The following is a 24972-nucleotide window of genomic DNA, read 5'->3' on the forward strand; positions in this document are numbered from 1 at the left end:
TAAGCTCCTTGAGAACAAGAGCTATGAGACAACGCATATAAAGCTCTTAGCCTGGTGATTGGCACCCCTTTGATGGTGGCTATGATCAATTCGATTATTCTTTTGAACTCCTGGCAAGAGCTCACAGGGACTATCGTTCACATCCAGTACAAAAAATTCATCCATGCAACCTATGATCAAGAGGTTCATGGCACTCTGACAGTGCACCACAAAGCAATTTCCATTTCTTTTTCTTTTTCTTTTTTTTGATGGGCCGGACACAGAAGAGGAGATTATTCATAAAGACCAGCTGAGTGGATGACTCTCCCAGAAGGTGGACTCTCTCCCAGTTGGAAAACGTGTCCTACTCATTCCCAAAGTCGCAGAGCTCACAGGCAAGAGCCCCCAGCTCGCCATCCCTTGAAATCTCTAAGGCAAGAAAGGTTGGGGAACCTTGGTCAGCACTGCTGGGAGACCATAAACATATCTGACCTCCTTCGAGACTAACCCAGCAGGTGGTCTGGCTGGCCACCCCTTCCTGCCGGCCAGCCCGCCCTCTTCCACCGCCCCAACCCCTCCCCCCCAACCACCCCCGCAGCGCAGTTCCCTCTAAGATGCCTGCTCTCTGTTGAGTGCTGAGCCGCTGAGCCGCTTGCTCTCCATGTGACTTCAGTTTCCGTCCGTTCCTTCCGCAAGTGCTAAAATAATCTGATGCTCCAGAGACAGGAGGCAGCCCAGCCCCGCGTTCGGCTGCTCTCGAGGAGGCCGGAGCCCCGGGAGAGGATGCGCCCCGCGGAGCCGCCTGGGCCTGCAGGAGCCGTGAGTATTTCCTGCGTGGCCGCCTCCCCGCGGGGCAGCCGCGGCCCTCCTGGAGGTGGGCGAGCTCGGAGGGGTTGGGTGGTAGGAGGTCAGCGTGTGTGGCCCACAGCTTGGGGCTGACGGGGAAGTTGTGGCTGCTGCATTCAAGCTCCGCTGCTTTCGTCCTCGGTGCAGGGGTACAGCTCTGGGTGGGGGTGGAAAGTCCTCTCTCTAGGAGCACTTAGCGCTGAGAAAGGTGGCCTGATGTAGTGGAGACAGCGTGGGCTTCAGAGTCGAACCTGGGTTTAATTCCCGGCTCCATGGGGAGAATTTCTGAACCTCAGTTTCTTCATCTGCAAAATGGGAACGATCCTGCTCCCTCCCTGGGTGCCCTGGATGTAACGAGGTTACTCTGTGAACGCTCAGCACGCTGAGTGCTTGGGTTTTTTTTCTTGCTCTGCAACATGAATTGAGAGTCACCGTGTCATAGGAAGACAGTGAGACTGATTAACAGCAACACATCGTTGTGGATGCCTTCCACGTGCAGGCGTGTTCACAGGGGCTGGAGACAGAGCTGTGAAGAAGGCAGGCGAAGTCCCTTCCCCACAGACCGTTTGTCCTTGGGAGAGTCCCTAGGGGTCTCTTACTTGGACCCACAGCCAGTAAGTACCAGAGGGAGACTAGATCCCCAGCCTCTGTGACCCCTTGTTCAGTGCTTTTCTGTGGCCCTTGCAGCCTCTCCATGTGGGCCAGATTCAAGAGGGTTCAGTGTATATCCCCATGCACTCAGGAGTTAGGCAGAAGTAAGGAGCCACTGACCGGCCTCCATGCCGCCCTCAGAACAGGCTGCCAGCTCACTTTTCTCCTGAGAGAAGGTGAACACGTGCCCAGCGGTGGCTGGGACTCTAGAAGGCTGAGGCAGGGTCCTAAGAATGGAGCCCCTGGGTAGGGCTGGTGTCTGGCTGTGCGCTTCCCGGGGGAGTGACGGGACTCCCCTGGAGGTTTCTGCCACGATGGGTGCAACTTACTGGGAGTCTGGACGGTCGAAAGACTCCCGAGTCTATAGAGCTGGCCTTCCAAGAGCTCCCGTGTGCCTTCACCTACTGGCTGTGCTGCTCTCTGTTTCTGTGGATGTGGATGGTTGGCTGGGTTTCATAGCCCTGAGGCTGATTTACTTTCCTCATACACTCCGGAGGTTTGTACATGTATGTCTCAGGGTTCCTAGAGCGGATTATAGAATGATGGGCCTAGAAAAAACCCTCGACTCCTGCCTCTAGGTTAAACGAAAACAAAAACCTGTTTCACAAAGAGAGTGCTTTCATCTAACGGGTGCCCGTTAGATGGGAACTTCGTGAAAACCCATATAAACCTGATCCCACATTGTCCTTAAGCCCGTCATTGAGAACAGGAGCCTCCCAGACAGGAGAGCAGGCTCCTGGTGTCTTTGTCTTGGGGCCTGTGTCGGGAATGCGTGGACCTGTCTCTGGGCTTGTTGAGTTTTTTGGAAGAGTGATGCTGGCACTGATTATAACCTGCATCCCGGCCACAGTGAGCATCCCCATCACAGAGGGGAAACTGGACTCTCGGATGGACAACTTCTTGTGCCTCACATCTTGCTCAGATCACGTTGTGACCACATAAGTGAGGGGAGGGTGGGCTTTCAACCATGACTGAAAAACATCATCTTTCTCAGGACGTGCTTGTATGCTCAATGATGCTCACTCATGTGTCTGCACATCGGTGACAAATATTTTTGCCTTTGGCAGAATTTCTTTATTATACTCATCACCCTCCCTCCCCCGCAAACCATTATTCTCAACTTCATCTTCAAACAAATGTCATGTGTTCAATGTGTGGGGGTTTCTGGGCTAGCTTTAGGTGGTGATCTCTGAAAGCTCAGAGAGGTGAGGAAAGGGAAAAAAGGACATTGATGCTTGGATCTTATTAAGCCTCACAAGCAAGAGTAAACCCAAGTTCAGGGTCTTTTAGTTGCAAATGACGAAAACTCAACTGAGTTTGACTTCAGCAAAAAAAGAAAATTTATTGTTTCAAATAACCAAAAAGTCTATGGGAAATAGCTTCAGGCATGGCTGGATCCAGGTGTTCAAACATTGCCGGGAATCTATCTATCTTCATTCCTCAGCTTTACTTTCTTCTGCATAGTCTTCATTATCAGGCAGGTCCTCAAGTTGGTGGCAAAGATGGCTGCCTGCAGCTCCAAGCTTAATTTCCACCAGCTTGGCATCTGAAGCAGGAAAAGAAGACCTCCTTCCCAATAGTTCTAACAACCACCCTTGGATTGATGCTCATGAACTTGGCGCCTCTGATGTACCTATTATAAACCAGTTACTATGGGCCCAGTCTTGTTCAGAGGCCCCAACTGGAGCCAGGAGTTGAGATCAGACCCAAAAGAACATGGACTTCTTCAGAAAGGAAGGGGTTTGGTTGCACTACAATGTACATATCCTTCATACTATTGAACGATACACTTAAAAATGGTTAGGGTGATAAATTTTTTTAGTGTATTTTACCACAAATAAAAGTTTTAAAAGTAAAAGAAAGGAAAGGAAGGAAGGGGTGGTTTCCTCAAAGAGGAATTGAGGAGTTGTTACAGAGGAGAAATGCGAGTGGGCAAAAGCAACTGATTTCCAGAGCAAATGGAGTCGGGTGCTGAGGCCACACCACGTGTGTCTTCTCACTTCAGTGCCTGAGTGACTTCACACTGAACAAAGGGAATCAGGAGGAAGTAGAACCCTGTCATGGTTCTCACCAGGGAGGTGGGCATGAGGAGCAGGGCTGGTCCCAGTGATGGGCTAAATGCGGCCACAAAGCCCTCTGAGGACACAGGGACTCCCACCTCCAGCCCCAACCGACAAGGTCTCCTTGATCCGATGCTGTGCCCTGTGCCCCAAGCAGCTTTCTGCTGCCAACTCCAAGAAAGACAGGAGTCAGAAGGGGGTTTCTCCCCTGGAGACAGCACTTGGGGCTCTGCCTTTCCAGCCTGGTTCTTCTCAAGCAGGACCTAAGCGTCTGAGGCAGCCCAGCACCCCAGTGTAGGGGTCCACGTCATTTCTCCAGTAACCTCATGTCACTCCATTTGAGTTGTCGGGCTGGACACTGGCTCCTTCTGATTCTCCCTGATGTCGCCCCTCTTCTGGTCCAGCCCTGATCCCGCAGGTCTCTCCTGCCTTTTCAGTGTTGTCTCCTGGTGGTCCCACCAGACGCCTAGGCTGAGCTCTCTCCCTCTGCCTGCAGGGCCAGTGGCTAGCGGGTCTTTCCCGGCCTGGCCCTGGGCCCCATTCTTCAGCTTCAGACGTGTTAATGGTCATCCTCTCGCTGCCCAGCCTGGCACCCTGAGACCTCCTCATGGGACTCCCCTGATGGCCTTTCTCTTTTCCTAGGCTCTTGCATCCTCAGGTCCCTAACCTGAAGCTTCCACTTTAGCTAATAATACTGACTTCTTATTTCCTTCTAAATTGCCAGTTTTTCCTGGGCTTTCTAACTTCTTTTGCAGAACCTCTGAAGGCCCTCCTCTTTGTCATAGATACACTCCATGGCATCGACAGGTTGCCTCATCCCCACGAAAGACCATGACTCCGTGAACACTCAGGGGTGCTATTCAGATTATCAAACACCACCTGGTACAGGCAGGCACTGGCCAATCAGAATGGACCTTGTCTTCAGAAGCTGGGTCAGGTGTTACCTCCTTGGTTGCTGGATCGTGGCTGGGGCCCTGGGAGTTCTGAGAGGGGCCAGACAGCTGGAGTGAAGGTTCAAGGGGTAGCTGTTTACGAACAAGTACCTAGCGGTGCAACCCAGCTGAACAGTCACTCGTCATCTACTCCCCAGACAGGTGCATTGCCAGCACCTCTACCTGGGCCAGAACTCAGCCCAGGTTTTGGCTTCGCTGTCTGCAAGCTATGTGACTTGAGCAGTTCCCTTTGGCCTTTTCAAGTCTTGGATTCCTTTTCTGTAAAGTGGAGATAATAAGCAGAGCCTGGAACATAGGTATTTGCACACTAACGTTCATAGCAGCATTATTCACAATGGCCAAAGGGTGGAAATGACCTAAATGTCGACTGAGGGATGAATGGATAAACAAAATGTGGTATATGCGTACAGTGGAATATTATTCAGCCATAAAAAAGGAATGGAATTCTGATACATGCTATAACATGGCAGGACCTTGAAAACATGCTAAGTGAAATAAATCAGACAAAAAAGGGCAGATATTACATGATTCCAGTTATATGGTTCCACTTATGTGGGGTACCTAGAATAGATAAATGTATAGTGAAGAAAGAATAGTGGTTGCCAGGGGCCGAGGGCCAGAGGAATGGGGCATTACTGTTCAATGGGCACGGAGTTTGAATTTGGGAGGGTGGAAAAGCACTGGAGATGGGTAATGGTGAGGTTGTATAACAATGTGAATGTGCTTCATGCTCCTCAAAAGGAGTTAAAATGGTAAATTATATGGATATTTTACCACAAGAAAAGATGGAGATGATAATGCCTACTCTGTAGAACTGTTGCAAGTATTCAGTGAGATCAAATGTCCATCAGAAGCCTTTGTAAACTCAAGTGCTACTATTATTGTAGAATTCCCTAGAAATTATTATTTTTGGGGAAGGAGGGGATTTTTTAAAAAAATTCCCATTCCTCTGTGAACACAATAAGTTTTAGAGAAAAAAAAAAATCAGCCTTAGAACAGGTAGCCACCTTGCAAGTACAATTCAAGAAATTTTGAAAAGGATGAAATTATCTCCCCATCAGCTTGAAACTATACCATGAAAACTTTATTATTTTTCGTCATTACCTGTATAAATTCCCATTGAAGAGCAGTGCAGGAAAGAGGATATCAGTCATTCACACTTTAGTGTAAGCTGCTTTCCTCCTAATTCTGGCTTAGAACACTAAGACAGTGATTATCTAGTCTTTTTTTTTTTAATAAGGCAGACTTTTATCCCCCAAATAGAATAGCTGACTTTGCATTCTCAATCAAGTTGAGATTAAATTAATTAATCTCAGAAGATTGAAAAAGTAGGAACTTTTTTTTCAAGTTAAATCACTGGATATGCATTCAGTAGTATTTAGGGGGAAGTGTACTGATGACTGCAATCTATTTTGAAATGCATGAAAAATAACTTGGATTGAAGGATAGCTAGATGGATTGATGTGTGATAAAAACAAGTGTAATAAAAAGTTAATAGTTATAGTAGAATCTAGGTGGTGGGTATACCAATGATCACTGTCAAATTCTTCAACTTTGCTGTATGTTAAAAATTTTTCATAATAAAATAGTGGGGAAAAGTTAAATTACTAAGAGTACCTAGTAGCTCCTCACATTCATTTTCATAAACATAAAAACCAAATAATAAAAAACAAAAAACTTCCATAGGAGCTATAACTATGTCTAATATGCTACCATATTATATGGATTATTGCTCAAATAAACCATTAGGATGTGATGAGAAGGTGACACGTGCACTGGGCCTTGAAGGATGAATAGGAGTTCAGTAGGAAAAGATCAGAGAAAGGGCCTTTCCCACAGAGGAAACAGTGTGTGAAAATTTATCATTTAGTGATAGATAGCAAGTATTCCAGGGTGGCTGGGGTTGTGGTATTGAGGTTGAGTTTTGTTGGACCCACAAGACTAGGTTTAAATTGCAGCTCACACATCCTCTAGCTATATGGCCTAATATAATTAGCTCTGTGAGCCTCACTGTACCGTGTGTAAAATGGTGATGATTTTGTGAGGATTATTATATGGAAAGCACCTGGCACAGGACTTATCCTAAGGTCAACACTCAATAAACATTAGCTATTACAGTTAAGCACCTGGAATGCAATCTGGGAGCTTAAATGCTGTCCCACTGAGCTGGTCAGTTCTCAGGAATCAATATTGTTTCATTCCTCAGTTGTGCTCTTTCTCAAGGAAACCAAGGTGGAATGGGGGTGGCGTATTTCCACTCTGGTCAGTAAGCCTCAGTTATCACCTGTAACCCCTGCCCATCGTCTCCCAGACTCTGGGTGGCCTCGCCTCTGAACATCCCCAGGTCCACACTCTGCGGCTCCCACGGATGGGAGAAGGGACTGCCACGGCACTATTTCGTTTGTTTCAGCACCAACTCCCTGTTTGCACAGAGGAACTCTGCCTTCCCCGTAATTCCAACACTACCTTGTCTTACCCCAGAAAGTGTCCGCCCCGCTGTGGGAGCTCCCGCGGGCCTTGGAGGAACTGGTTGGGGTCACCCTCCTTCCCACACTTGAAATGAAATCCACAGCATTTCCTTTTGTGGACAAAGCTTTTGCACACACATTCTCTCATTTGGTCTTGACACAACCCTGTGAGGGGGGCGGGGCTGTTGTCACCCATGACCACCATGGGAGTGAAGTGACCTGACAGAATAACCTGCGACACTGAAAGGAAATGACAAGTTGAAGCTAAAGCATTATTGATTGGGTGCCTATCCACCGAGATTGTGTGGGTCTCTCGTATACAAAGGTGACACCATGGAACTACCACCAGCCATGTGAGAGCAAGGTGTTACCTCCCCAGTGGGAGCAGATTTGCATTACTTAAGACCTGTGGCCAGATGCAGCCTGTGGCCGTGGAACTGGACAGAGCGAACTGACCTCTGTTGGTTCTAAAGGGCTGACCCTGACCACACAGGGAAGCAGTGACTCATTTGTAGCCCTGAGGAAACGAAGTTGAGCAGGACAGGGCTGTAAGTGGAGCTCCACACACCGTCTGCCTGGAGTCTCCGTAGGAAGAACCCAAGGGGAGAAGACCTGCTTTGGTCCTCCAGCTGCCCTCCAGCCAGAGGCAGAGCCTCCACCCTTCCCAGACAAGACTCTTCTACAAGCCAGGGAGCCCTGGCCGACCAGGTGTGCTAGCCCAGGGTGAGAACAAGAGATCTGGGTGTTAAACCAGTGCTTGGAAACCATTGTGCTGTGTTCCCTGTGTCACCTTGTCCATATCAGTCATCTCTCTGGCCTGAGTGTTCTCACCTCCAAAATCGTGGGGGACAGTCCCTTCAGAAACACTACAGTTCTTCTCAAGAGGATGGTCAGTCACTAAATTTGAATGAAAATGCATTTGCCAGAAGAGGCATGTGCAACAGAACTGTCCTCTCTCACGCAGATTCTCAGGACCACACATGCAAGGAGCATCCCGACAAATTCAAAGGACAGAACTCCTCACTAACTTGTCCAGGCTTAGTGGGGGATCCAGGCAAATGTAAAGGGGCCCAAATAGTACAACCAGCCGCTTACAAAGCAGTTTGCTCCCACCCTGGGTGTGTTTAAGCACAAGCAGGTTGAACAATCTGCTGGGAACAAGGATGCTGTAATGATGACAAAGACTATTTTTTTAACTTGCTTTAAAACTTGTCATAATCTGGTAACAACCTTGCAACACAGGCGTTTTGATTCCCTTTTTACTGGGGAGGAAATTGAGGCCAGGAAGTTGGGTGATGTACCCAAGTTCAGAGCCAGACTTTGAAGCCATTCCAGCTGGCCCCTTAGCCTGGCTCCTCCTTCATCCTTAAGCGCCTGTCCAGGGGCTGGGCTAAGAACGTGCAACCCCAAATAGAAACTCCTGAACTCTGAAAAAGAAAAGTAATGCCTATAATAAAACATATCTGAGTTATTAGTCCTGATATTTTTCTCCATTTACTTCAAACATGATCGTTTTAAGCACATTCGCGATAATTTCAGTTCTAAGTACCCATAAGGAATTCTCTATTTTAGTGATATTTATTAGGCTCTGGTTATGACATATATTTTCAGTAATAATAGATTGGTTCTACTCTTTTAAAACTTGTCTTAATACAGTAATTGAAGTTGATCCTTGGGAAAACATAAAATACAAAGATGCAAAAATACAGATATGGAAAAAGTAAATATCAGGTGTAATTCCCCCCACTGTTAAGAGGCTAGTGTGTATCCTTTCAAGTATTTTCTGTGCACGTCCAGTTGCCTGCATATTCTTTGGACAAACTTGAGATTACACTATATATTCTGTTTTGTACTCTCCTTTTTTTCTTAATAATATTTTATTATGAACATCTTTCCATGTCAATAAATATATTGCTGCCAAAGCATTTTTAACTGCGGCACATTATTCCTATGATATCGTTGTATCATAATGTATTGAACCAATCTTCCCATTGTTGCACTTTTAGGTGGCTTCCACTTTTTTGTTATTATTGCTAATGTTGCAGGGAATATTTCTGTAAAAATATTTTTACATACATTTTAATTCTTTAGGATTAATCCCTAGAAGTGGAATTACTGAATAAAAATAATCTACATTTTCAAGGTCTTTGATAGATTGTTCTAAATTGTCTTTCAGAAAAAGTGGGCCAATGTGCTCTCCTACCTTTAGGGTGTAAGAGAGTTCCGGGGTGCGAGGGAGATTCAAAAGCCATTGTGTTGCCTATATTTTAACAAATTCATTATTAAGAGAGAAAGACAGAGAAGCAAATCATGAGATCTGAATTCACACATTGCCTTTCTGAGCGCTCTGTTGCCCCAACCCTCAATTTGCAAGTTCTTGTTTAATGCATCCACCATCTAAATATCGATTCTTTGTAAAATTTAGGGTCGTGTTAATTCAACCAAAGAATACAACTGGTGCTTTACTTTTATAACTATTCTTCCCTTTCTTTCACATGAAATTCCAAAACCAAAATTAAAAAATCTTTGGATTTGAAAGTACACATTTTGGACATTTCTCCAAAGAAGGTATAGAAATACGTCAACGAACTGATGAAAAATGCTCAACATTATTAGTTATAAGGGAAGTGCAAATCAAAACCACAAAGAGAGAGCATTTCACAGCCACCAGAATGGCTATAATAGAAACGGCAGAAAATAAGCGTTGGTAAAGATGAGGAGAAAGTGGAACAGTTATACCCTGCTGGAGGGAATATAAAATGGTGCAGAAACTTTGGAAAACAGTCTGGCAGTTCCTCAAAGTTAAACACAGAGTTACCGAATGACTCAGCAATTTCCCTCCCAGGGTATATACTCAAGAGAGCTGAAAACATATGTCCATACAAAAACTTGTACATGAATATTCATAGAAGTATTATTCATAATAACCAAAGGGTGGGAAAAACCAAATGTCCATCAACTAATGAATGCATAAACAAATGTGGTCTATCCATACAGTAGAATATTATTCAGCCGTAAAAAGGAATGAAATACTGACACATGCTACAACATAGATGAACTTCGAAAACATTGTGCTAAGTGAAAGAAGCCAGACACAAAAAGCCACATGTTGTCTGATTCAATATAAATAAAATGTCCAGAATAGGCAAGTCCATAGGAATAAAAATTAGATTAGTGGTTGCCAAGATGAAGGAAGTGACTAATGGTATAGGGTTTCATTTTGGGGCGATGCAAAGGTTCCGGAATTAGATAGTAGTGATGGTTGCACAACTTTGTGAATATACTAAAAACCATTGAACTGTACACTGTAAAAAGGTGAATTTCATGGTATGTGAATTATATCTCAATTTTAAAAATACACATTTTGGCTTGCCTGTAGGGAAAGTGGGCACAGAGTATTTTTAAAATTTTGTAGACGTCTTTCTTAGATGTCTAGGTAATCAAAGTGATCTTAAATTCTCTATTCAAAAGTTGAAGAGTTTTCACCTTGAATTTAAAGTTTAAGCCAAAATGTCATTCTGGCTTTTTTCCTTCACTCTCTCCCTCCCTCTCTCTCTCTCTCTCTCCCTATCCTCTCTCTTTTTTTCAGGCTATATTTTAAGCATTAAATACATATTACTCAACTATTTGCTTGGTGTAAGTCCAATTTCTCCAAGCAGAAATCATGCAAATCAAATTAGTTTTATGTGCAGATTCTCATAAAATAGAGATGATGTCTACAATCATCTAACAAAATGATTTGTCAGTACCCAAAAGAAATCAATTTTCCTGTTTCATGAATCTAATTGTTTTAGAATGCACTTTTTAAAAACAGTTTGTGCCTTTACTTGTTAGTTTTTTGTAACTTTTTATTTTGAAATCATTTTGAACTTACAGAAAAGTTGCAAGAACAATACGAAGAGTTCCCATAAATTCTTCACCCAGATTCACCAATTGTTAACATTTTGTCATATTTGCTTTCTCTCTTTGTTTATATATATATATATATATATATGAAATTTCTTTAAATATACATATACACATAATTTTTTCTGAATGATTTGAGGGTAATGTTGCAGACATCATGCCCCTTTATCTCTAAATAATTAGTGTATATTTTCTAAGAACAAAGATAGTCTCTTACAATGACCAAAATCTGGAATTTTAACATTGGTATAATACCATTATTTCATCCATTGTCTGTATTCAATCTTGCCCGGTGCCCCAGTAAGGGCCCCACAGTAGTGTGATCATTTGGTTAAGGAGGTGTCTGCCAGTTTCTCCACTATAAAGCTGCTAATTTTGTCTTCGTAAAATTAATAAGTAACTTGTAGGGAGATTCTTTAAGACTATGTTAATATCTTGTTTCCCAACAAATTTTCACTCTTTAGCTTTACCATCCCCTGATGATTCTTGCCTGTAGGATGCACTTTGAAAAATATATTCCTGGATTCAGATTTCAGCTACTTTCTCTAATTTTCAGGTAGCATCATAAAGCTTGCTTGTGCTTTTTTGAAATATCATGTCGAATTTCATCATTTGCATTTAAGCTTATTAAAGAACGCAAGTCCTGTTTTAGTTAGGTCCCTTTTGTTGGCAAAATGCGACACTTGGGCCAGCTACTGGGGCTGGTGGTGGGGGATACCATCATGAGAAAACAAGGAGCTTGGAAATGGACCCGGTGCTGTAAACGGCCATCAGGGACCCCGAGAAACAGCCTTAGAGCCCCTTCTCTCCACCCTCTCTCCCAGCCTGCGTGGTCCGCCCTCTTATTCTTTCTGTTCCATCTTCTCTGATCTCTGCCCTCTGTTGACTGTTCATTCTTTTCTGTTCACATGCCTAGTCATCTACCTCATAGTGTCTGCTTCCTCATGGTAGGATCCCTCAAAAACTCAGCTCAACCTTCTATCTCTGTGTCTCTTGACTCCACTTTCCACTGCTAATTACCTAAGTCTCTCCCTTGTCTCTCTGCACGGGGATCACTCACAGGGTGCTGGCCGCATGTAAGGATTGACCTCCTCTGGTCAGGTAGTTCCCCAAGATTCTGTCTGCTTGGTGGAGGTGGAGGTGGTGGTGAGGTCATGTGCTGCTCCTGAGGGCTGCCCCTCCAGAGGGACACTAGGTGTGATGGACAGAGCAGTCGATCTTGACAGTGGAAGTTACATTAGTACATCAACCATATTACTTGAACCACAATCAGCACATGTGATCTAACACTTCTGTGCTCCTTGCAGGTGTGAGAAGCTGTCTGAAAGCTCTAGTTTGAATGTCAAAATGTTAGAATTTTCAAGATATTTTTAAGGTTTATGTGTATATGTATTTTAAACTTAAATGTTTACTGAGCACCTTTATGTGAAGAATATTTGAAAATTGTACATTCCTGGAAATTTGGGTTAAGAAGTTACCATAATTTCCCCCTCCTTTTTTTTTTTTTTTTTTTTTGGTGAGGAAGATTGGCCCTGAACTAGCATCTCTTGCCAGTCTTCCTCTTTTTGCTTGAGGAAGATTGTTGCTGAGCTAGCATCTGTGCCAATCTTCCTCTATTTTGCATGTGGGATGATGCCACAGCATGGCTTGACCAGTGGTGAATAGGTCTGCCCCCAGGATCCCAATGGAACACATGAACTTAACCTCTATGCCACCGGGCTGGCCCCTCCCCTCTCCTTTTAAGAACTCCAACATTTGTTTCATTTTCCCCATTTTTTTAATTTTGAAAAATTTCAAACTTACAGAAGAGTTAAAAGAAAGCACAATGCTAAATTTGCTGGTTTGTAATATTTTTGCTTTAATTTTGTCTCTCTCTCTATTGAGCTATTTGAAAGTAGGTTACATAAACTGTAGACATCATGAAATTTCACCCGTAACTACTTCTGCATGCATTTTCTAAGAATAAGGACACTTTTGTACATAAGCACAGCATCATTATCATGCCTAAGAAAATTAGCAATAATCTGATAATGTATCTGTACATAATACTATCTGAAAACACATCATTCAGTATACATGTAAATTTTCCCAATTGCCTCAAATTTTTCTTTTAGATTTTTTTTAAAAAATCTAAAATCTCCTCAAGGTACATGCACTGTGCTTGGTTATGATTTTCTTAGTCACTTATGATTAGACCTCTCCCTTCTCCCCTCTCTTGTCTTTCTTTGTTTTTCAAGACTGATTTTTCTGAAGAGTCCAAGCCAGTTGTCTTGTAGGACATCGTGCAGCCTGGATCTGTCAGACTGTCTCCTCGTGACAGAGTTCAGGGCAAACATTGCTGGCAAGGGTCCTACCGAGATGGAGCTGTTCGCCAGGCACCGCCCCTGGAGGCTCAGGGTGCAGGTGGACTCCCCATGGGAGATGCTAAGTTTCAACGTTTGGTGAAGGTTGAGGTCACTGTAATTTTTTGCCAAGAATCAAAGAGACCCAAGCTGCTTGCCTGAGGCTCTCAAATACTGGGTAGTAGGAATTGTTTGAAGTGGTCACAGACTGGGTTTCTGTTCTTTGTTCTCTATTCTCTGTGGTCTGTGACCAGCTGCCCTTCCCTTTCTCCCAGGATCCCAGGTGGGATTCGCTCTTTTATTTATTTATTTGTGTGAGGTAGATTGTCACTGAGCTGACATATGTGCCAATCTTCCTCTATTTTATGTGGGGTGCCGCCACAGCGTGGCTTGACAAGCAGTGCTAGGTCCATGCCAAGGATCCAAACCCGTGAACCCAGGGCCACCCAAGCAGAGCGCATGAACTTGACCACTGCGCCACTGGGCCGGCCCCTTGCTCCTTTATTTTAAAGCAGACACGCTTTCTGTGGAGCCCTCTAACCAGCACCTGTGCCTTTTGTGTTCATGGTGTCACATTCACACCCCACCCTTGTGCATCCTGTGCTTCTAGAGGTTCCTTCCCCCCAGACCAGTCTGTAAATATTTCTTTCTAACACCAAATACCTCGGAGGGTTATTCACTTTCTCCAAAGACCTCTTTCTTTAAAGCTTTTTCAGCTTATTTGATTGAGAAAATCCTTAATTACATGCTAATATATGTGTAACACTTGCTAATAGCGCCTTTAGCAAAGAGGTTGCGGTCCAGCTCTGGCGGCAGCTGCTGTAGTAGGAGCAGCTGGAGAAGGTGGGGAGGTCAGAGAGTCGGGGAGGGAGGAGCTGATATTCAGGGTGCCCTGAATACTAGAAATCCAGCACCCTCTCCTGAAAGCAAATCAAAAAACCCCAATGAAACAAAACCAAAACTCAGGTCAGAGTTACTCCTTGGTACTCCCAAACCTTGAGTACAAGGAGACCCTTTTGTGGGCAAAAGTACCTGTGGCTGGGCCCTTACCTGATGGTTGTATTTTCCTGTCAGCTGATTAAGACATTACATTAACGACAGAAAGCTACTTGGAATTAATAACCCTTAAAAAAAGAAGCTATATTTTATTAATATCGGAAAATGTACATACGTTTGAGAAAAATAGTATATATGTGTGTGTTTGTCAGAGAACCTGATAAAAATAGGGATGCTGCTGCTTTCCTGAACTATGTTGATTCTTGTGATGAGAGGGACATGGAAATTCCAGGACTTCAAGATGCAGAGCCCACTGAAAAGTTTTCACGCACCCTTTCTTCCCTGTCCATTGCAAAAGCAGGCATCAGGCATATGTCCCCTGGATTGGAGCCACTCTTAGCCTGCGTGTGGCTGTCATCTTCCATCCAAGCAATCCTGAGCCCGGAACCGATGTGCATTCTTCCTCCTAACTGTTAGTGTTCTCTTGTTTTGGAAAACAGACTCAATTCATGTTGTTTTTGTGAAATGAATCTGTTTTCACCACTTATTTATTATGACCGGATCTAGAGAGAGAAAAGCCAGACAAAAAGCCATATTGTCTTTCTGCCTAAAAAGGAACGCTCTTTATAGAGAAGGGATGGATATGGGGTTGAATCCCAGGTTTCCGTGATAACCGATTAGAATGCATAGTCTCAAGACTAATGGTTACATAGGGAATACCATTAAGCATTTGAGATCTTAATATTTCAAGGCCTTCTTAGAGAAGAACCGGCGAGGACGTTTGTGATGACCGGACGCAAACAGAATAGTTAGAAGATAAAGAAGAAATATAAATGCAACACTAAGAGGACTTCACTTTGACAGGACGTACGATTTATAATCCTATATCTCCAAGTCAGATACGTTACAGACACAGTACAGAATCTTGTCTCTTGATAGCACCTGGTTCAATAGTGTCTTGTCTTTCAAAGCTTTTCGCTAATTAGAAGCTCACAGTCTCTGGCTTTAACCATGATCATGTTAACCATGATTGGATAAAAGATGTAGAGAGAATTTATAGAAATTGTTAACTGAACAAAAGAATATACAATGTATAGACTATTTAAAAGAGAATGGAACTTAGCATTTTCTGCCTCCACACTAGGAAGAAACTCTTCAACTTTGTTATCTAGTTTAAGCAGAGTCTGTTAATGCCACCTGCTTCTCATGTCAGGATCTCAGGTCTTATATAAAGTATTTTCCCAGTGGTCACCCAGACCAGTAGGAGACCTAGTACTTATTGAGACCCTGCTTGGAACTGGGTTGATTTGCAGTTCCATTGTGTCAACCCTGTGGCTCCCGCAGTGGTTCACAGTCCATGAAATGGGAACCGTTGATCCGAGCCCTTTTAATTCTAATGAGGGGAGCTTCCAGGTTACCTCTTTTAAATTATTAATGTCATACTGCCGTGTGTGCCTTCCATCATAAGTGTTTTTCATTCACTTCCCTTTCTCCACCAAAAATGTATCTAAGATGATTTGGCTTAAAAAATGGGTGTATTTTTCAGAAGATGCCAGAGAGATTGGAGTAAAGTGGGACAGTTACTTATTTACACACTTAGATGCTCTCTTTCAGCTGGAGCACTGTTGCGTGGTCCTTACCCAGCTGGAGGGGAAGTAGTCCTATGCACACACGAGAGGGTTCATTGGATCTTCCAAGGAGATTTGGCATCCAACTGTCTGTCTTGTACTCTTTGCAGTGCCATGGCTCTGAGGAAGCCTCCTGCAGCTGCACACTCCAGGAATGGTGTTTCTCAGCCTGAATGGTTATTCTTTTGAAAGTCCTTTATTTCTTTTCAGAGTCATTACAGATCTTTTTTTTTAATACTGCTCCAAGGCCATTCTCACTTACATCATTGTGTCAGTCAGGGTCCAACCAGGAAACAGAGAAACCCAGATTATTTAAAACAGAGGAAATTTAATGCAGGAAATTGGCTACACATGATGGAAAAGGCTGAGAAATCAACCAGAGAATAGACAGTCAACCCAGAAATTAGCAACTTCTGGAAGCTGCGACCTCCCCTAAGTATGGGAAGGATAAGAGGAAGAATGGTGTTACCAGAGCCTATGTAGCTGTTGAATTACCTTGGAGATTACACATAGGAATAACAACCACGTTACCGGCTCATTGGTGTTTGGAACTCATAAATACTAATTATGTTATTAACTACCTTCATAGTTAATGAAGCACTTTCACATATACTATTTGATTCTCATAAAAATTCTGAATAGTTATTATTATCCCATTTTATAGAAGGATTATCTGAGCCTTGGAGACTTTATGTGAATTTCTCAAGGACGAACAGCAAATACTGGAGCTGGAATTCAAACCCTGGTCTGTCTGGTTCCAAATCCTCTCATTTTCCCATGCTGCCTCATGGAGAAGGAGTTGCCCAGAGGGCATAGCAAGAGTTTTTCTGGGCTGGTTGGCTGAGTTTAGGAGGAAGGAGAAAATATGTTTTAAATTTGCAAACGTTTTCTTGTTGACCCAGAAATGAAAATTACACTCTGGGTGTGACACCAGGCCTATCTAGCATTCCAATCTGAAGAGTTACAATCTCCCTGAGGAAGTCGCACTCTTGCCCTGCACACATCTAGATTCAGTATTTCAGTATACGGGCTGGCTGTTCTAGAAGGGTCAGTGTCACAGCAGTGGGTACCATCCCAAGCCCGATAGTGGGGTGAGAGAGGAAGGGAGGGAGCAGGTCCATGGTTCCTATCTCCCTGTCTCTCTTCAATAAAATACAGGACACTCAGTGAAATTTGAATGTCAGATAAACAATGATTTTTTTTTATTATATGCCCCAAATATTGAATGGGACATGTTTACACTAAAAAATTATTTGTCGTTTTCCTGACCTTCAAATGGCATCCTGTAATTTGCTAAGTCTGGCGACCTTATCTCAAAGTGGGCAGATGATCCCAAGGTTTTGTGTGTGTGTGTGTATTTGTGTGTGTGTTGGGAGGATACTGAGGAAGGAGCCCATATGGCTCTCGTTTTGCCATCTGTCCCTGTGCATGCCATGAGGGAATAATTCCTGCACAGGTGCAGAAGCGGAAGGAGGGTCTGGCAGGGGATTCCCAGTGTCCGGCAAATACTGATGAATTCTGAATTGGAGGTTCCCGCTGTGGTAAGGAGACCTAGCCTGACCCGAAGTGAAGGCTAAAGTTGATTTACCTGGTTTCACTTAGCTTTTCTGTTAGTCTGTGGTGAGTAGTCACTGGTGAGTATTCAAATCTGACTAGTAAGTTAAAATTAGCCTTAGAGATGTGTAAACTTATTCAAAGAAAGAGAAAGAGGAAGGGGCCCAAGATGGCCTGGACGTGTCAGGCAGAAAGGTCTGAGGGTCCCGCGGAACAGGTGAGGAGGCTCACGTTAGTGCTGCTGCTGCTGGCCTCAGAGAAAACCAGAGAGCAGACCCTGAGGTCCTTCTCTGGTGGACATCAAGGAGAAGATGGGGCAGGAGGAAGGCCGGGACCAGGCGTTTGCCTCTGATTCTGAGGAAGGCGGAGCGAGCAGGGGATGCCACTGGGCTATAAACTCTCCCAACAGGAGGGTAGTCAATTCAACAGCACCTGCAGGGAGAGAAATTACCCTGGTTACTCAGGCTCAGGGAGGGGGTCCTGGGGGTTGCTCCCAGCCCTACCACTAAGTCATCTGGAATCTTGAGTAAGCCATTATTGTCTCTGGGCCTTTCTGTGTTCACCTGGAAAAATGTGATGGTGGAGAATTTATTACATTTCCATTATAGTTTGTCTTAGTTCTAAAGTTCTGTTGGTAGATGCATAGTTTTAAGCCTTCTCATGACTCCTGTTCTGTGCTCACTGGCCAGGCAAGAGGGCTGGTAACCACACTTCATCAATAATCCTCATTTTATCTGAAGATTGCCTTTCATTTTCCCTTAGTTTTTTCTCTCATCTAGGAAAAATATCAACATCCTTTTTCAAAGGGCTATATTCAAATAAGTTAACCAATGAGATCAACTCTTTTCTAAAAGCTTCATGTCAACACAGCACTTAGTAGCTCTATGGGACCAGAGGCTACAATTAATATTTCAATCCCAGTTCACATTCATTCGGCAAATATTTATTGAGCTCAGGCGATGAATCAGGCAGATTCGAGCTTTGGGAGGAAAACTTCAACAGAACTGCAAAACATGGCAAACCCTAGGTGACCTGAGACCTGGTTCCTCAAATCCTTTGCTTCTCTCTTCCGTTGCTGGACTCCTGGGAGTTTCAGTGTTCAGCCACTTGTCCATCAAATGGTAGAGGCGAAAGGAAAATGAGTTCTTGTTGACAGTTGCAGTGAAAGGTTGAAAGTGTTGGCTACCTTGAGGTATTTGAATAATCTGTGGGTTTCCACCTCCCTGTCGCCAGGCCCCCAAGACCAGACATCACTGGGAACTGGCTCCTTCTACTGAGAATGCAAAGCAGCCTTCTAGGATGTCCTTCTCTTACTCGCTTCTTCCTTGTCCTCTGTCCACAGTGCTGCACTTGAGATGGAGTTACTGCTCCTCTGGCTCTGCCTGGGTTTTCACTCCTTGACAGTGGAATGGAGGAACCGAAGTGGAATGGCCACAGCAGCTTCCCAGGGGGGCTGTGAGTTGGTGAGTTTTCCTGGGAACTCTGAGTTATCTGTTGCTCCTGTCTTGACAAAGTTTGGTCCATTTGGAAAGCTGATGGATTGTCAATCAAGGAGAGCTGGGAATGAATCAGTCTGAATCACTGTACCTGCCTAGCATGATACCATGTGGAAGCTGCTCTTTAACCGAAAGTTAAGATGATGCCTGGGAAAAGCCAGGCACTCCCTGCCCCTCCTTTTTCACACCTGCTGAAGACAGAGGGCCCCAGAGACAGGCCTAGGTCAGCTACCTGGAACAAGAATACCTCCTTAAAAATCTGGATGATTGAGTCCCACTAATGGTATCAGAATGCCTGGGTGGAGTTGGAGAAGCCTCGCCTGAGAGTTTGTGTATGAGCCAATAGCAAGTGCTTAACTGTACTGAAGAGAACGCTGCTCACACTGCCCTGCAGAACAACATCCTGGACCACGCTCAGGATTAAGAGCATCCAGGAGTGGATCCCTGAGCTTTTATTGTTTACCATCTCCAGGGCTTTCAGTCTGTGTGTGGAAACAGACTTGGCTCTTAACAACTGAGCACATTTCTAGAAATTTTCTCCTTTGCCTGCAACTCAGTGATATCAAAAGTCTGCTTGAGAAATATACATTAATAAACATCCCTTGAATCCTGTTATATACTAGGCACTGGGAAGACAAATTGGATGTCGGGGTTAATACTTACATCCAAAAACTTGTTCTTAAAGCTGATGAATCTTAACTACCCAGCTGATCATGGTTCTTAACCCCTTTTAGTAACCACTAACCACTATTCTGCAGTGTACTCCAGTATGGGATAGGAGTTATGAGCCAGATCAGGTTTAAACCCGTTTACCTGCTGGTGACTTTGGGGCCACTCTGTGCCTCTGTTTCCTCATCTGTAAAACATGGTGGTAATAATAGTACCAACCAATAATACCATACCCTGGGTTGTTATGATGATTCAATGCGTTAATGTATACAAAGCACTCAAAACAGTGTCTTGTGTGTAGTAAATGCTATGTGTTTTATCTATTGTTATTATTATTGTTATTGTTGTTGTTAGTCTCTGCTACACATCCTTCCATTATTCACTCACATGAAAGATTAACTTCACCATAACTAATTCAAGAGTTACCAGGCACAGGAAGAGGAGGGGATAAAGCGAGAGTCCTTCCACAGCCTTTCAGGGTTCAGGCTAGACTCCCTGCCTGACCCTTCCAACCTGGTGGGCAGGAATAGGGACTTGGCTGTGAGTGGACTCAAAGAGTGGATTTCTGTGGCTCTTTTGAATTGAGGGCTGAGGGTGTGAGAGTCCAGGTCCCCTCCATTGCCCCTCCTTGCGTTAGCCATGAGAAGTTATCATACAGCAGACATGGTGAGGTTTTCTTGGACTCTGGCGGCCGTGTGGTCCTTTTGTGGCACTTCAGTGGGGCCGTAGGGAATTGCAGAGATGTGGCCCCCACGCCTGCAGCAGCTGCGGTGAAACAGGGTCTCACTGCTCGAGGAAAGCCCCTAACCACAGCGTTCTCCAGAGAGTCACTGTTGGAGGGAGACCCACACTTACTCAAATAAAGAAATACACCTTATTTCTGCATGGGGACATTCACTTTTGTAAAGCTGTCAGTTCTTCCCCACATTAGCCCATAATCATAATGCAATCCTAATCAAAACTCCCAAGACTTTGGGGGCGGGGGTGATGTGTAGAAGGAACTTGACAAATTCATTCTAATGTTCATCTGGAAACTAGAAAAAACTCAAATGCTCAACAGTAGGAGATGAATTAATTAGATGATGCTAATCATTATAGCTAACTTTTAATTAAGCATTTATGTGCCAGCTTCTGCGTTGTGTTTTACATAAACACATTGAAACCTCAAAAAAAAAAACCTTTGAGAAAATTACAAGTATAATTTCCATTTTACAGGTAGAGTAATGTAGGTCCAATTGGTTGGGTAACTAGCCCAAGGTCACCCATTTGATAAAAAGCAGAACCAACGTGGACGGACCCTAGAACTCCTGCCCTTAACCACTGTGCTATTCACAGGACGAACTAATATGCAGTTGCTAAAAAGAATGTGATCGAATTTATTTTGATTGCTGAGGCAATATATCTATCACATAATATTGAGGGGAAAAAAGTAGATTAATGAACATTTGTAGAGTGTAGTCTTATTTAAGAAAAGAAAATTTTAAAGATAGATAATATCTTTAGGAACGAGTCCAGAAGGAGGTGTAACCAAAGGTTAGTGGCATTTCTTTGAGGGGAAGGCTGAGGTTACTAAGGGTTTAATTTTCTGTATCAATTTTTAATTATTAGGAGGTTTTATTTTAACAATCAGATAAAGAACTTGGGGCTTCAAGAGCTTAACTCCTTGCCCAGGGTCCAAAGCTCTTAAGTGGCAGAGCCGAGATTCAGACTTGAGTCTGTCATCTCTTCAAACCCGTCCTTCCCCCTCTGTCAGGATTTTCCTCCCTGTCCCACCACTCCTCTTCCCCCTGAGATTGGGCCCACAATTTTAGGCAATCCCTGGCCTTGTCCTCCTGACCAATCTGTGGAAAGGAATGCCATTGCTCTTCTATCTTATCACTTAAAACTTTTTTCCTGGGCACCTAATGACATCCTGCGGCTGATTGTTTTTTTCCAGTCTCGTAAAATATTGGGCTGAGTTCAAGTATCCTAAGGCTTGTGTGATTTCTGCAGCAAGAACAGGGTCACCCCATCCCTCCTGCTTCCTCCCCCTGCAGTCACGGCAGAACAGCATCCAGGAAAAGTACTGAATGGGGCATGAAGAGTTCTGGGCCCCAGTCCCAGCTCTGCCATTGGCTCTTCACTTCTCCTCTGCAGACTCCATTTCTCTGTACCATTCAGGGTGGTGATGAGCTCTAAAGTCCTTTAAGCTGTAATATTTTTCAATCTGGAGTGTAGAGGAGAGACTCAGGCAGAATCCCTTTGGGAGAAATGAAGATGCCACAGCACCGCTGATTGTTTGGCGGTGTCCCTGTTAGACACACAGGTGCCATAATAGTGATAACAGTGCCATCGTGAACATGGCACTGATAGTGCCCCCGGTGTGTCAGGCACGGCGCAGCCTCTCGTCTAATCTCATGGCCGTCCTCTGATGTAGGCCCTCTCTTTATTCCATTCTTCAGAGGAAATAACAGATTGAGGCTAAATCATTTCCCAGAGGTCACACAGGGAATAAATGGCAGAGGTGACATTCAGACCCAGGTAGAGACCTGGTCCTCCATCCCTCTCAAAGTTGAAACCAAATGCAGGTCCAATTGGCCCCCACTCAGCACCTGATGGACAGGTGCTCGGATCTTCTCTAACACGCTGTGTGTTTTCACTGGCGCCTGGAAGTCAGCCCCCAGCTGACTATTTCAGTGTGAAGCTAAAGCACAAATTGTTCTACATTTTCCTATCCTTTTTAAAAATTCTCATCTCCAGAGCATTCCCAGCAGATCCAGGAATAGTCTGATGAATGAACTAAGTTTCTGTACATAAACCTGTGCCTCCGAGGCCTCCTCCCTGCTCACCAGTGTCTTTTGGACCTAGGTGGATGGAGTCGCTGACTGTCGAGGGCGGAACCTTGCTTCAGTGCCCAGCAATCTCCCGCCTGACTCCCAGACGCTCATCCTGGATACCAACCCCCTCAAGACCCTGTGGAATCATTCCCTCCAGCACTACCCTCTCCTGGAGAGCCTCAGTCTGCACAGCTGCCACCTGGAGCGCATCAGCCGCGGCGCCTTCCAGGAGCAGGCCCGCCTGCACAGCCTGGAGCTGCCTGACAACTCCCTCTCGGAGAGCTACAAGGAGACGGCAGCTGCCCTCCACGGCCTGCAGAGTCTGCGGAGGCTGGACTTGTCAGGGAACGCCCTGACGGAAGACATGGCAGCCCTCATGCTCCAGAACCTCTCTTCCCTGGAGTCTGTGTTCCTGGCGAGGAACACCATCATGAGGCTGGATGATTCAGTCTTTGAGGGCCTGGGGCACCTCAAGGAGCTGGATTTGCAGAGGAACTACATCTTTGAGATTGAAGGGGGTGCTTTTGATGGCTTAACTGAGCTGAGACACCTCAACCTGGCCTATAACAACCTCCCTTGCATTGTGGACTTTAGCCTCACACAGCTACAGTTCCTCAACGTCAGCTACAACGCCCTGGAGTGGTTCCTGGCGTCAGGTGGAGAGGCGGCCTTTGAGCTGGAGATGCTGGACCTCTCTCACAACCAGCTGCTGTTTTTCCCACTCCTGCCCCAGTGCAGCAAGTTACACACCCTCCTGCTGCGGGACAACAACATGGGCTTCTACAGGGACCTGTACAACACCTCGTCACCACGGGAGATGGTGGCCCAGTTCCTTCTTGTGGATGGCAATGTGACCAACATCACCACCGTCAACCTCTGGGAAGAGTTTGCTTCCAGTGACCTCTCAGAGCTACGCTTCCTGGATATGAGCCAGAACCAGTTCCAATACCTGCCAGACGGCTTCCTAAAGAAAATGCCTTCCCTCTCCCGCCTGAACCTCAACCAGAACTGCCTGATGACGCTCCACATCCGGGAGCATGAGCCCCCAGGGGCGCTCACGGAGCTGGACCTGAGCCAGAACCAGCTGTCAGAGCTGCACTTGGCTCCGGGGCTTCCCAGCTGCCTGAGGAGCCTCCGGTGGTTCAACCTGAGCTTCAACCAGCTCTTGGGTGTCCCCACTGGTCTTTTCGCTGATGCCAGGAACATCACTACAGTTGACATGAGCCACAATCAGATCTCACTTTGTCCCCAGCCGCCTGGCTTAGACCACGTGGACACCCCCAGCTGTGTGGATTTCAGGAATGTGGCATCTTTGAGGAGCCTCTCTCTGGAGGGCTGTGGGCTGGAGGTCTTACAAGACTGCACATTCCAGGGGACCGCCCTCACCCACTTGGACCTGTCTGGCAATCGGGGGGTTCTGAATGGGAGCATTGCCCCTCTCAGGGGTATTGCCCCCACGTTACAGGTCCTGTCTCTTAGGAATGTGGGCCTCAGTTCCGGCTTCACAGAGCTGGACTTCTCTGGATTTGGCAGTCTGAGGGACTTGGATCTGTCAGGAAATTTCTTGACCAGTTTCCCCAGGTTCAGGGACAGCCTGGCCCTGCAAACCCTGGATCTCCGCAGAAACTTGCTCACAGCTCTTCCCCAGGGGGCTGTCTCTGAGCAGCTCATGAGAAGTCTGCACACCGTCTACCTCAGTCAGAATCCGTATGACTGCTGTAGGGTGGAGGGCTGGGGGGCCCTGCGGAGCCTGCACACCATCGTCGACTTGGCCATGGTCACTTGCAACCTCTCCTCCAATGTGATTCGCCTGATGGAGCTGCCTGAAGGTGTGCCTCAGGACTGTAAGTGGGAGCAGGTAGACATGGGCCTGCTGTACCTCGTGCTCATTCTTCCCAGCTGCCTCACCCTGCTGGTGGCCTGCACCATCATATTCCTCACTTTTAGGCAGCCTCTGCTTCAGGTAATTAAGAGCCGCTGCCACTGGTCCTCCATATACTGACCTGGCCACGTGCCACGGTTAGAAATCTGGTCTGTGCGTGTAAAGACACTTTCTCTGCCAGATCTCAAGATCTGATGCAGAGGACCTATCTGACGAATTGAGATTTAAATTAAAGTTTGGAATGTTTCCATCCTTTAATCACCCAAGTTCTTCCTCCATCATTATGATTCATCCTCATTATCCTGGGAAAATATTTATTAAGTGACATTCTATGAAAATAAAAAATGTGTCTCAAATGTTTTTTAAATCAAAGAAAGTTTGTGTTTTTTCTTTCTTTAATGTTTCTTGATAGTTTCATTTAGATTATTCTTCTGTGCCCTTCCTTTGGTGACATCCATGGAGCTAGTGAGAAAGGGTAGCGATGCTGTGCTACCCTCCAGTGTAAACAACTCCGGGAGCAGGTCCTGGGGATGGTGAGAGTCAGTGCCCTGAGGGTGTACCAGGGACAAGAATTTCAGAGCCAAGCTGGAGAGTCTGGGATGGGAACTCTCACCTCCTGTCTTGGCTCGCGTGCCACTGCAGCCAGAGTGGGCCTGCAGTAAGGTCCTCTCTGGGTGTCCTGAGGTCCCACGTGGGGTCTCTAGAGGGCAAACGTGACCCTTCCAT

At 45.3% G+C, this 24972-nt stretch overlaps 1 protein-coding gene across 2 annotated transcripts; it reads left to right on the forward strand.

Annotated features, from left to right (window-relative positions):
* Positions 1 to 567: 567 nt before the first annotated feature.
* NRROS (negative regulator of reactive oxygen species) lies at positions 568 to 24622 on the forward strand. Of its 2 annotated transcripts, XM_070509141.1 has the most exons (4): positions 698 to 798; positions 1325 to 1439; positions 18726 to 18846; positions 22396 to 24622. In XM_070509141.1, the coding sequence occupies exons 3-4, from the start codon at positions 18739 to 18741 to the stop codon at positions 24364 to 24366; spliced, it is 2079 nt and encodes a 692-aa protein (XP_070365242.1). In that variant the 5' UTR covers positions 698 to 798; positions 1325 to 1439; positions 18726 to 18738; the 3' UTR covers positions 24367 to 24622. The 2 variants fall into 2 exon arrangements, with proteins under 2 accessions (XP_014723623.1, XP_070365242.1); XM_014868137.3 differs by lacking the exon at positions 1325 to 1439 and having other exon boundaries at positions 568 to 798.
* Positions 24623 to 24972: the final 350 nt, after the last annotated feature.

The sequence above is a fragment of the Equus asinus genome, chromosome 5, assembly GCF_041296235.1.
Source record: "Equus asinus isolate D_3611 breed Donkey chromosome 5, EquAss-T2T_v2, whole genome shotgun sequence".
In the NCBI taxonomy this organism is placed as follows: Eukaryota; Metazoa; Chordata; class Mammalia; order Perissodactyla; family Equidae; genus Equus; species Equus asinus.